This window comes from Pleurodeles waltl, chromosome 12, assembly GCF_031143425.1.
Source record: "Pleurodeles waltl isolate 20211129_DDA chromosome 12, aPleWal1.hap1.20221129, whole genome shotgun sequence".
NCBI classification, from domain to species: Eukaryota; Metazoa; Chordata; class Amphibia; order Caudata; family Salamandridae; genus Pleurodeles; species Pleurodeles waltl.
In genome coordinates, this window is record NC_090451.1 from 605,636,847 (window position 1) to 605,650,615 (window position 13,769).

Here is a 13,769-nt window from a genome sequence, read left to right on the forward strand (position 1 = left end):
TGGTGTCAGTCGTGTCCTGGTTGGGGTTTCTGGAGGGTGACTCTCCAGGGCTGTGGGATGGGCTAAGGTAGTCATCTGGGTCCAGACATCCTGCTGTACTGTTGCTAATGGCGTCTTCTTCTGCTGGTGGACTGGCACTTCTTGGCACCTCCAGGCGGGTGGCATGGGCAGTGTGGTAGTAAAATTATAGTTTTGTGACTCCTTCAATGTATGGGCATTGTGGCTGGTAGTGTTGTGGTAGTGCTAGTGCGGATATGGCATTGACACTACTGTCCCTTTGTATCATAGACGTGGTATATGTGTTTACATAGTAGTTGTTGTCATTGGCATGTTTATCTCCTGTCTTCTGCCCCCTATCCTGTCATTGCCATATCCCTTCCAAAACTTGCAACCTGTTTGGTGTGCTTCCATCACCAATAATCGGCATGCAGGGTCCCTTAGGGATCTGTCATGCATTGTTACTTGAGGGATTGTTGGTGCATTGTGGGTAATGTAGTGTTGCCTGCATTACATGGCGGGGATGTTCATTTTGCATACAGGGATGGTTTGGGGGTTAGTGGGGAGATGTGGGCATGCAGGGGATATGGGTATGGGTGTATGGGGGATGTGCATAGGATGGGGTGTTGAATGTTAGTGACCAGGGTAGGGTGAGACATGCACTACTGACTTAGCAAATGGTAGGGGAGTATATATGACTTACCAGAGTCCAGTCCTCCAGTGGGTCCAGTGAGGCCCTCCGGGTGCAGGATAGCCAAGACCGTCTCCTCCAAGCCGCTGTATTCGGGTGAAGGAGGAGGGGCCACCACCAGTCTTCTGTAATGCCAGTTAATGTTGTGATGCCATGGAACGTACCTTCCCCCGCAGGTCGTTCCACCTCTTCCTTATGTCGTCCCTTGTGCGTGGATAGCTTCCCACTGCATTTACCTTATTGACAATCCTCTGCCATAAATCCATATTCTGGGTGATGGATGTCTGCTGTACCTGTGCTCCAACAACTGCGGCTTGATCCTAAGTATTACGTCCACCATGGTCCGCAGCTCCCTGTCGGTGATGCGGGTGTGCTTAGGGGGTGCCATGGTGTGTGATGTGAATGGTGTAGTGAAGGAGAGGTTGTGCAGTGGGTGTGTAGGTGTGGTTACAGATTGTGGGTATTTGGTTGTTGTGTTAGCCTGTTGAACCGTGTGTGAGAATTGTGTGATGCATGTGTGGTGTGCACTTGTGTGTGATGTGAATGGTGTGGTGAAGGAGAGGTTGTGCAGTGTGTGTGTACGTGTGGATAAAGACTGTGGGTATTTGTTGTGTGTAGCGTGTTGATCCGTGTGTGAGACTTGTGTGATGCATGTGTGGTGTGCACTTGTGTTGATGTGTTTCTGGTCTGTGGGCATAGAGAGTGTCCAGTAGTTGGCTGGTGTCAAATTAGCGTTGCAAAGGATGGTGGGATGTGTGTGTGTGTGTGTGTGTGTGTGTGTGTTTCATAGTGTTGTGTGTGGAGTGTGTATGTGTCTCAGGTGTGAGGGTTTCATATTGTCCTATATGTGCAATTGTTGTTGGTGGGTGCCATTTTAGTACATGGTGATCCGTATCGCCAATGGTGTGCCGCTGTTGAATGACCGCGGTGCTCATTTGTGGGTAATAATTTGGTGGGTGGTCTGTTGTAGTTGTGGTGGTGGCAGGTTGCTGGGCTCAAGCTTTCCACCGTCGTTGGCCCTGGTGGTTTCAGGAATTTGGCTATATTTTTGGGTGGGTTGTGGATTTGGCAGAATTGTTACCACTGCCTCCGGCGGTCTTTTGGCCGACGCTGACACGTCGGTCGCGGTGTTTACCGCCTAACTTATAATGAGGGCCATAATGTCTACTTCTGTAATTCCCTACTCAGGGATTCCTTTTGCATTATTGTATTTATGTATATAATAAAACATTATTATTGATTAATTGATTGACTTTTGGATGACGCATTTTATTAAGTGAATACTATACCAGTTTAACTTCTCATTAAAAGGCATGTATTTTGCTTATAAATCCATATTAAAGATTACAATTCTAGCTTTTTGAAACTTTGTAGTATGCCACGTTTGGCTTCTCCATGGAGAATGTTAAACCAGCCATTAAATTACTTTTAATTTTTACATTTTGTGTTTTCAGATAACCTGGCATCACAGCTACAGAGCAGTTTGGGACTTATTGAAAAAATCACTGGATTTCTTAAGATTAAGCATTCCTTTGCTCTTATATCTCTGACTTTCTTTAAAAACTTGAAGCTCATCCGGGGTGACACCATGGTGGATGGGTAAGTGGACACAATATCAGTAGTAATGATGTGGAAAAAGATGAAAGGATTTTTAACAAATTGATTGTCTATCATTGTACTGATTAAAAAAAAAAAAAAACATGTTGCATCTTGTGCTACTAATGCGATGTCTTGAAAATCAATAGAAGATCAAAAGCGCATTTGTTTTCAAGATCATATAGGACACTTCTTCATTTCAAACTAAGGAGGTATTTTTGAATGGAAAATATGCCGAATTGTGTGACTCTACTCTTCAAAATTTCATGAGATTCTTGGGAAAACTTCAAAAATGTTATGCGATGTCCCCCAAATATGTGTATTCCTATTTTAAAGGAAAGCCTAAATGTAAAAAGAGTTTTTGTGCAAGAAATTAAAGGAAACATACCTTTTGCCAGTTTGTTCCCCAGAAAAGTTTATAATACAAGGAATGTTTTGACACATCATGTAGTAATCCTTGTAATATATTCTGTTTGCAAATGTACTGTTAGACCTATATTTGCTGAATTGGAAAATATCCCCAAAGGCATAACTGAACAAAAATGTGATATTTCGTAAATGCGAAATTACACAATGCTTATAATTCTGCTGGTGGAATTTTTATTTAGTAGACCCCTAGCTATACTAAATCGAATATTGCACTTTGTTCGTAGCCATAAAATTTATTTTTAATAAATTTTTAAAGCGTTGCATTCAGGGTGCTTCCGAGGACATTCACAAGTGATAAACGTTCAGAATCGTATTGGGTATTAATACACAGTGCCCAAAATGAAAATAAGTAACTAGTGTTGCAAGAGTCATGCCAAATACTGCTACTTGTAGGACATTAGAAATGACCATTTAGAGTATTGTACTTAATACGGGCTCTAGACAAACCATATTATTGGCATGACATGACAGCATCCCCCACAATTTGTTTAATCCTGTATTATGATTTTACCTTCGGTCCTTAGTAACTCTCTTGTAGTGGTTGTGTGGCATTGTAAAGGTTTTTTCCATCACACATTTTTGAAGAGTTTTTTTTTCCCCAAACCTTGCTATCTTTGTTGAACTTCTCAAACTTCTAAAATAATCAAATAATAGGAGAAACAACTATAGTTTCCGAGAGCTTGAAAAGGGATTTCATGGGAAAATTGACCTGACAACAGTTTTCACCCACTGTTTATGTTGTAAGAGGTCAAAGATTTCTCTCATGCTTTGGGGCAGGACTTGCCTGATTTAATTTTTTTTTCTGGTATGTGTGCTCTTTATATGGGCTAATACTGAGTGTAGTTGTCAGATTTCACGGGCTGTGTTTACTGATTTTCACATTAATGAGAACTGTGTTTGAATGTTTGGCAAGGCCCCTTCTGTGAAGACATAACTAGTGGGAGAAATAAGCATTGAAAACGGTTTGGGGGTCACACACTTCATGTATAATTGTAAATGCTATTGTGGTGTTTTCCGGTGTGTCTGTCACACTAGGGTAACTAGAGTCTAATATATATTAACAGAATTCTATGAGAAGTATTTATCTTAGACATTTCTCTTGAGTTTTAGCAAAACTATATGCTAATTCTGAAATAACACCTTTTGTTTCTTCATTGCGGGTGGTTGTCTTTTCAGAAACTATACGTTGTATGTGCTGGACAACCAGAATCTTCAGCAGCTCTGGGACTCAAATCATGAGAACCTTTCTATCCCTGTGGGGAAAATGTACTTTGCTTTCAACCCCAAGCTCTGCCTCTCAGAGATCTACCACATGGAGGAGATCACAGGCACGAAAGGGAGGCAGAACAAGGCTGAAATCAACCCACGCACCAATGGTGACCGTGCCTCCTGTAAGTATGCAAGGTTTTAGACAGGGTCACTGGAACCGTGATTCTGAGGCTGTGGAGTGTTTCACATGCGAAACAGCCTTTACAACGCTGCCTTTACCATGGAGTACCTTTACCATGCATCCATTACCACGCATATACCTTTACCATGCATGCCTTTACCATGTAACATTTTACCACTGATATGACTTTATCACGAAAAAGTATTTTGCACATAAGTGTAACATATATATATATATATATATATATATATATATATATATATATATATATATATATATATATATTGATTCACTGAAGAAACTAAAGGTTTCAGGGATGTTATATTTAGGGCCGAATTTACTCCCAAAACAGTTATAGAGACACTTATCTCAAGAAGCTATCACTTATGCCCTAAGGTAACTATAACTCCCGCCCCTGCCATGCAGTTTTCTCATCACTTATTTTATTGTAAATGTTGCAGATATATTACAAATTATGTCATAGAAGTTGTCATTACTGATATAAAATGTGAGGTAATGGGGTAAGTACATGGTGAGAGCTCTAGTTATAGTTACCTTAGGGTTTAGGGTGAGTATGGGTATTTGAGTGGCAAGGGTATTTTTAAGGTTTAGGGTGGGTAGGGTTTAGGAGTTGGGGTTGATAAGATTATTTATATATGGTTGATATGTTCTATGAATTGGTTGTTGATGATATTGATCATTTTCGTAACAATTGTAAAAGTATCAAAATGAAAAAAGCTCAGAGTTAATTTCTCAGCCTCAGATTGGAAAGATCTAAATGAGCTTAAATCCAATAATACAATTGTCATCAAACCCTCCGGTAAAGGAGGGAATATCGTTATTATGGATACTAATAGCTATATGAAGGAGGCCAATTATCAACTCTCCAATAAACAACATTATCAAAAACTAACTACCAATCCTACCAATGAATATCAAACCATCTACTGGGAGATGCTTGATAGCTGGCATACTAAAGATCTAATTGACCAAATGAATATCTTTATCTCAAAGTCATGTTTCCTAGAACTCCCTGTATCTACTTTCTACCGAAAATTCATAAAAATACAAAACATCCTCCTGGTCGACCTATAGTCAGTATGAACTCATCCCTATTAGAAAATACCTCCTGCTTGTTGGACCTCTTCCTATGTCCTTTTGTCACAGAATTGCCCTCTTATCTTCGAGACACCAATGATTTTCTAGCTAAAATCCATAACATTCCATGGCAACCCAACTATTTATTGGTAACCATGGATGTGACTGCACTTTATACCTCCATTAAGCATGAGTACGGTATTCAAGCATGTTGTCACTTTTTGGGCACTCGTAAAATTGAATTCCTCCAACATACAAACATGTTAACTAACATGCTAAGATTCTGTCTCACCCACAATGCCTTTTTATTTGACAACCAATATTATTTGCAGAAACAAGGGACTGCAATGGGAGCTTCCTTTGCTCCCACGTACGCTAACCTTTACATGGGCTGGTGGGAGAAGGAGATAGCTTAGTCTGACTCTAATAGTAAATTCATGGAACAAGTAATACTATGGGTCAGATACATTGATGATCTCTTTCTTATTTGGGATGGTGACGAAAGTTCTCTCAAGCAATATGTTAACATCTTGAATAATAATGAGTTGAATATTCACCTAGATTTAAAACATAGTGCTCAAACTATAGAATTCCTTGATGTCCAGGTTTCTGTACATAAGGATGGTTTACAGACAACTATTTTCCGCAAACAAACAGCCCGCAATTCAATCCTGCACGGGAATAGCGGCCATCCTAAAGCCCTGAAATGGAGCATTCCATATAGTCAATTCTTACGGGCTCGTAGAATTTGTTCTAACGATGAATGCTTCAATACTGAGATTGTGACTATGATGCAGAGATTTCTGGAGAGAGGATATCCTCTGAAGATTCTTAAGGATGCCCATTTGAGGGTCTTGAATATGTCCAGAGAAAAATTGCTTTTTAAATCTGACAGCATTAATAACCAAGATCGAAATGAGGGATTGCCACCTAGACTGTTTCTGGAATTCAATTCCCAACATTCACATTTAAATAACATCATACAAAAAAATTGGCATGTTTTGAGACATGACTCTGCCATAAAAGACAGTATAGGTCCACATCCACATATCACATATCGTAAAACCCAATCATTGGGTGATCATCTCACCAGAAGCCTATTTCAGAGTCCTAAAACCAATATATCTTGGCTGGCTAAGAAAAGTTTGGGCTTTTGGAAATGTGGACATTGTAAATCCTGTTTATATGCACAAAATACTCATACATATACCACCTTTGAAGGGAAAATCTGTGATATAACAGATCGTATCACATGCCAAACTGAATACGTTGTATATGTCATTGAATGTGGCTGTCACAAAAAATACGTAGGCAGTACCATTCACAAATTGAAAGTCAGGTTCCTACAACATCTTAGAGCTATTAAGAATCACAATCCATCTTATCCCTTAGCTAAACACTTTTGGGATGTACATGAAGGTAATTGCAACTCTTTAACATTTTATGGTGTTAAAACCATTGCTGCTCATCCCCGGGGAGGGAATAGAACTGCGCATTTGAGACAAACTGAATCAAAAATGATCTTACTTTTAGGTACAGAACACCCCTGGGGTCATAATTTGGACGCAGAGCTTCATGTTCATCTGTGAGATTTCAGATCTTTTTACTCATATGTGTATTTTATATATATACAATTTGTCCAGTAGAAAATATGAAATTTAACTGTTTTTAAAAAAAACACTGTTCTTTAGGATCCAGTACTGATCTATTATGTTTCCGGATTGTAATTTAGTTTATTGTGTGAATTTTTCTTCTATATTTTAATTCACTTTAGGGTGTTACACTCCTCTAATTCATTTTTATACTGTAATATATGCCTTTGGGGAGGCCAGTGGTGCGTAGATATAGGCCCTGATTCTGACCTTGGCGGACGGCGGAGGACGTCCGCCAAGGTACTGCCGCCAAATGACCGCACCGCGGTCAGAAGACCGCGGCGGCCATTCAGACATTTCCTCTGGGCCGGCGGGCGCTCTCCAAAAGAGCGCCCACCGGCCCAGAGGAAATGCCCCTGCAACGAGGACGCCGGCTCAGAATTGAGCCGGCGTAGTTGCAGGGGTGCGACGGGTGCAGTTGCACCCGTCGCGTATTTCAGTGTCTGCAAGGCAGACACTGAAATACTTTGCGGGGCCCTCTTACGGGGGCCCCTGCAGTGCCCATGCCACTGGCATGGGCACTGCAGGGGCCCCCAGGGGCCCCGCGGCACCCCCTACCGCCATCCTGTTCATGGCGGGTTTCCTGCCATGAACAGGATGGCGGTAGGGGGTGTCTGAATCCCCATGGCGGCGGAGCGCGCTCCGCCGCCATGGAGGATTCCCCCGAGCAGCGGAAAGTCGGCGGGAGACCGCCGACTTTCCGCTTCTGACCGCGGCTGAACCGCCACGGTCAGAATGCTCGTGGGAGCACCGCCAGCCTGTTGGCGGTGCTCCCGTGGTCGGTGGCCCTGGCGGCCACCGGCCGCCAGGGTCAGAATGACCCCCATAGTTTCCTGTTGCTGAACCTATTGGGTTTGTTTGCTATTTCCAAATTAATGACAGGTTTGCCCATGACATGGACATACAAAGAAATCCCTTCCTTTTTAGAATATATCAACATTTAGAAGATTATGATTAATTTAATGAATTGGATTATGATCCATTTAAAATGAAATTTGATAGTGTATTATGATCCTTTTATAATGAAATTTGATATTGTTATTGAGAGCAATTGAAATATTTATATAAATTTTATATAATTTTGGTTATTAATATTTATCTATATATTTGTCTATTTTAGATATCATTTTTATGGGTATCCTTTTCTAGGAATTAATTGAATTTATTCTATTTATCTAGTCATTTATTTATAGCTTGTATATAGATTGAATGTTGTGTAATGAATTGATAGCACATATATTTATAATATTATTTATTTATTTATATCAGGCTTTTAAAACTACTAGGTAAAAAGTGGATAATATGTTGATATTAAGAGCAAAAGGTAAAAGGAAGAGTGAAAAAGAGGAAAAATATCACATATGGGGTATTCCCTCCCTTGTATTTAACAATTATTGACTGTGATTATAATCAATTTTTATGTATGTATAGGCGACCAGATCATATTTGTGATATTGCATTATAACATGAAAGAAATATATAATGTCATATTTGAATTTTTATTCTAAATATAGCACAGGATTAGAAGTTTATTATTACTTCTTAAATATAGAACTGCCACGTTACAAAATGGCCGCACCGTTTGCACCTCTCCTAAGTCATGTGGTTTACAACAAAGAGGACTATATGGTTTAAATAGTTGAGTGTAAAAATGGTTGCCAATGTCCTGTTGAAGGCTTCGGCCGAAATGCGTAGACATTTGGTGGGGACAGCGTGTGTTTTTTGTATGGTGGGCACATTATTGATTTCCTTTTTGTGCTTATGTACCAACTTTTGCGGGTTTTTATTTACCTGCATCAAATCTTTTTCATTAAATAAGCAGCCGATTAAATTATTTAAAAGTGGTTTTTGATTATTTTACTAGCTGGTTTTGGATGATGTGCAGCCCTTGGTGTGCGATTATAATGCACCAGTTTCTTTGAATATATATATATATATATATATATATATATATATATATATATATATATATATATATATATATATACACACACACACATATTTAAACATGTATGTTTGTATACACATATAAATACATACGTTTTACTTTCCTGCAAAATACTCATAAATCATAGATTTGCTACAGTTTTCTCACAATCCAGCATTTGGTACATATTTTCCATAAATTAGAAATGTCTCATTCATTAAAACTCCCATCCCATTTCACTTATATATATCTTATTCATTGATATCCATTTTAGCAACTATGTATTTATGGTTGCTTTTGTAAATCACTGAAATGCAGTTTAAACATTTTTAAACTTCCACATGCATAATTTGATACTGCATGTAAATTAGGGTTTTCGGAGGGAATAAAGGATTTCTGTCCATGATAAAACTTAATCAGATTCATTAAATTTAGGAATGAGTGGTCCCCGACCTTTGAAGGAAGAAACAAAATTATCTTTCATTTACTGCTCCGCAGTACATGACAATCATTTACTATCTTTTTATAGCAGCATTTTACCGGCACTCAGTAGTTTATCTTAAAAAGATATAACATTATATGCATTGTACCGCTTTGTATGTGGTTACTGTTATGTCATTTTGTGTTACCTCAGTCCTATAGTACTGCCCAATTAGACAGATTACCCTAAGATTTTAATGTAACGTCATATGAAACCACATTAAACAATCCTGTTTTTTCAGAATGGTAACCTTCATATCCTCCTTTGCGATTCATATTTTTGAAAATTGCCTAATTAGGACAATATGCACAATTTTCCTACTCTTGTAGCCTACGATCAGTCCCCTTTGTAATGCAGTGTGACTTTAGCAGTGATTTATTTTTTTATTTGTATAAAGAATAAACTGTAAGACTGGAGACCATTTTTCCCACAGCTTGTTTCGTAGATTCTCTTCAGTGCGTCTGCTCCCCAGACTATAACCTTTGTTAAAGGCTATGGACATGAGTTATAGGGCTAACCCACATTCACAAGGCTCTAATGAAGGAGAGGAACTTTAACAATCAGTATAGCTCGAGGCGTCAGTGCGGGGCTATAATACTATTGTGATATTCCAGTCACTGAGGGAAGAATGGTCTAAATTGAAAAGGGAGAAACAAAAAGACAAGCATTAGAATGTTCGGACTGATGTACGTCAGCCATTATTTACCCTAAGGCTCTTCCAATCGACTTCCCAACATTCCACTATTCTAACTTACAGTGGTCAGTGAAAATTGCATGATTGAAATAAGGGAATTGATTGAATCTAGTAGTCCCAGAGATGGATCACAAGGCACGCCTGTGAGGTAATTATAACTTTATTTTGTACCAGCAAAGTAGAAAGGAGAAATATGCTGCAGTACCACCAGACGTCATGTATCACTCCCACACAGCGGGAAGAAATATTTGAGAAACGCAGCCATAAGCAGTTAGTCAAGCACAGTGCATTTTGATTTTTTTTTCTCTCACTTTAACAATTGTTACAAAGCACATTTAATTCACGGCATCACCAAGGCAGTAGATTGTGTCATAACTATTCAAGTTTAACATTTGACTTTATTATTCTTACCTTTTACTTTGAGACTTTTTAATAATCCAAATCTCCCCACAGGCAAATCCCACACCTTGCGTTTCATCTCAAACATTACTTACGCAGACCAAATCTTTTTGAAGTGGGAGCGCTACCAGCCACCTGAATACCGGGACCTCCTGAGCTTCATTGTCCACTATAAAGAATCGTAAGTACCAAACTTTGCTGCTTGTCTGTTAGTTGTGCCTCTCTTCTACCTTCATACTAGCTATTTCCTCACACTGATCCCATTTGGGAAGTGCTTGCTCTATGTTACATATTTATTAGACATCAGAACTGAGGAATAATGGGATATCTGTAGGACTATTTTGGCCCCTTGTTTGCTGACAAATGGGCAATTCACCCTGTGCCTTTGTTGTCTGTTCACCAGTAAGTGCTGTAGAGTTCTATCACTATGTAAAATATTGATGTTTATACATTTTTTGTACTTTTGTGTCTTGTTTTTAATCTAATTTTGAAAAGCATGGTAGAAGAAGGGATAAAATGTTGTAAGAGATTTTGAATTTGCTTTGTTCATCTACCTCACATCAGAGTGACTATCCCCCTGATATAACTGTAAGCTGGGAGGATTTATTAGATCAATCATTTACTGTCTCTTTGGGGGCTAATTGTTGGTGAAAAGTGGTCACAAATTGTGCACCACTTTTTGCAACCTCTCTATGATTTTGCAACACAACAAATGTACCAATAGGTCACATAGCAAAATATCTAGCCACATTGGGTTGAAGAATGACTTGCCTCAATAATAATAATTAGGCAGGTCACTATTGTGACTCCCTGTGATTGGCTACAAACCAGTCATGGTAGACTGCAAAGAGCAATAGACCACCATCCTTGTATTTATGTTCCCAAACAGAAGCCTTTTTAGCTTTAAAAATTAAAGAGCTTCCAGTTTTGGGGAACATCGTGGAGAACAGGCTGTAGGCCCTTGCTTTTTTAACTCTTAAAATGTGTTTAACATATATCAGAATAGGAGTGTGAGATCTCTATCTGCTATCACAGAAGAAGGAACTGTAAAGCAAGGAGGCAATCTCATGCTACTTGACCTGTCTTAACTAACATTCCACTGCTTGAAGGTAACAGCCAGGGCTCTAGTTTCATATCATTGTTTTGTGCCATTGCAGCAGGGTTAAATGTGCTCCACTAAATAGTAGGGGTGGTCTGCTGAGGACCATATTACTGGTGACATGCAAGTAACTTTTACCTTAAAGTTCAGTATGTCTGTCCTTCAGCTATCCTGTTGGGGGAACAACTTAAAGGCTCAGTACAACTCATTGGAGGAATCCAAACCATGGAAAAACTATTTTAAGGAAATACATTTTTAAGGCAATTCAAGTAAATCAAAATATAAAGGAAAGATTTTAAAGGAAGATAATGTTAAAAAAAAATCCAACATTACATCAAATTTGGGTGGAGTTTAGGGGTAATGAATCTGCATATAACTTTAATTTAAAAGCAGCCAGCAAGGCAGGTCTGCCTTTAAAATGACACTGGGCACCTCAGCAGTGCACCTATGGGTGCACTACCTATGCTGTGGTCACTAAACCTACATGCCCTACCATATTCTAGAGACTTATAGGTAGGTTAACTTAGCCAATTATAATTAGCCTAATTTGCATATCCATTTTACAAAGAGCACAGGCCCTGGGACTGGTTAGCAGTACCGAGGGCACCATCAGAGTCAGGAAAACACCAGCAAAAAGTGGGAAATGGGGGCAAAAAGTTCAAGGCCCCTTTTCATGGTCCCAGCATAGAACCTTAAGTCATGATAGCATATTAAAGGGGCCATGGAAGGCAGGCTGAGCGAGGTAGAAGGCTGAGGTAAATTAGGCATGATGACAACCTGAAAAGGGTTCATAGAGCCTCCCATGCCTACTTTATACCTGATATCCATAGTTGACTGGTGGACATTGTCTTGTATCATGTTGGCAGTGGTGAGATTACTTTGATCCTTTTTAATATTCATCTAACCTTACCAAGCAAAATAACCCAAAATAAGGATATTCTCAGTGTTCTCCTATCTACTAATCCTACCTTGGTGGACGTAGTTCGCCCTCTTATTTGGAGACCTGTTGAGATATGGCACTATGCTGGAGTGTGGGTCTGAACTGACAATTATTCTACTGTGGCACTGGCACAATTGTTACCTTTATTTGTATGTCCAAAGTGGCAATGTCTTAATTCTGTTATTCTGTAAAGTGGTCTAGATTAAGGTTGGTGATATGTTTTGACATTTGATTGACTGTGTGCACTACATACTATTGCATTGATGTTCCAGTTTATGATGCTTTGAAAATATGGTTAGGTTAGTCATATCTCATTATACTTCTGTGCTTTGCCTTTACTACACCACCTTTTTTCTTTTTGTTTCAGACCATTCCAGAATGTAACTGAGTACATTGGCCAGGACGCCTGCGGTGCTAACAACTGGAATGTGGTAGATCTGGATCTGCCTTTAAACAATGACCAAGACCCAACTGTCACTTTGATGAACCTCAAGCCTTGGACACAATATGCTATTTTTGTTCGTACCATCACTCTAACCACAGCAGAGGAAAGCCGGAACTTGGGGGCACAGAGTGACATTGTTTATATTCGCACTAAACCAGCTGGTAAGTCTCCAACATCTAACACCACTACATGGGCTTTCATTTAATATATTTGGGAAGGATTGGTCAATGGAATAAAGTCAACTTGGCACCAAAGGCATGGTGGTCATGGCAGCTGAAAGCACCCACAAACCCCATATAGTTAAGAAACTATTCATGATAAAGACCTACTACTTGATCTAGACTGAATCTTGGATGGACACCCGTCAAAACGGCTAATCTCAGTCCTGAAATCCTCCCATCTCTACATTACTCTGTCTGTTGTTGAATCTTCTTACCAGATTAACACCACTGATAGACTGGTTCCTCCTTCTCCTTCTTGAACTAGTGAAAAAGTGATTAACTGTAATTAATCAGTAAGGACCTAGTCGTCTCAAGCTGATACAATCCAACTCCATTTATCCGAATAGAGGCACCATTTTACAGTTTAGGACTTAGTAATGTTGGCTCCACCTAAAGGATGGAACTCAGGTACTGTGCACAAGAGTTCTTCTTGAATAATACACTCTTTAAAATGTTTGCACTTCACAAATGATGACCAAGGCTGTCAGTTCCACAAAATTGTATCTCTTCATATCTCAGTGGGCCGCTGTGAATACAATTTGATAAACTCAATATGAACACCTAATTTAAATCAAAGATACAGCCATTTGTATCCCAGAAGTTATTCAGCTTACTCTTTCACTGATGAAGTCAGAATATTCTCACGGTCTTCTTGATTTTGCTTCAGCAATTTACTTACAAACTACTTTTGGTGTTGGGTGTCACAGTAC

The 13,769-nt window shown here is 39.3% G+C and overlaps 1 protein-coding gene across 1 annotated transcript in view; it reads left to right on the plus strand.

Annotated features, from left to right (window-relative positions):
• Positions 1-13,769, plus strand: part of INSRR (insulin receptor related receptor) — a 449,037-nt gene that overhangs the window by 279,295 nt on the left and 155,973 nt on the right. Inside the window, exons 5-8 of the mRNA XM_069217860.1 lie at positions 2,143-2,287; positions 3,890-4,104; positions 10,409-10,535; positions 12,761-12,999. Of these exons, the coding sequence (XP_069073961.1) occupies positions 2,143-2,287; positions 3,890-4,104; positions 10,409-10,535; positions 12,761-12,999 (726 nt within the window). The remainder of the gene's footprint in view (positions 1-2,142; positions 2,288-3,889; positions 4,105-10,408; positions 10,536-12,760; positions 13,000-13,769) is intronic.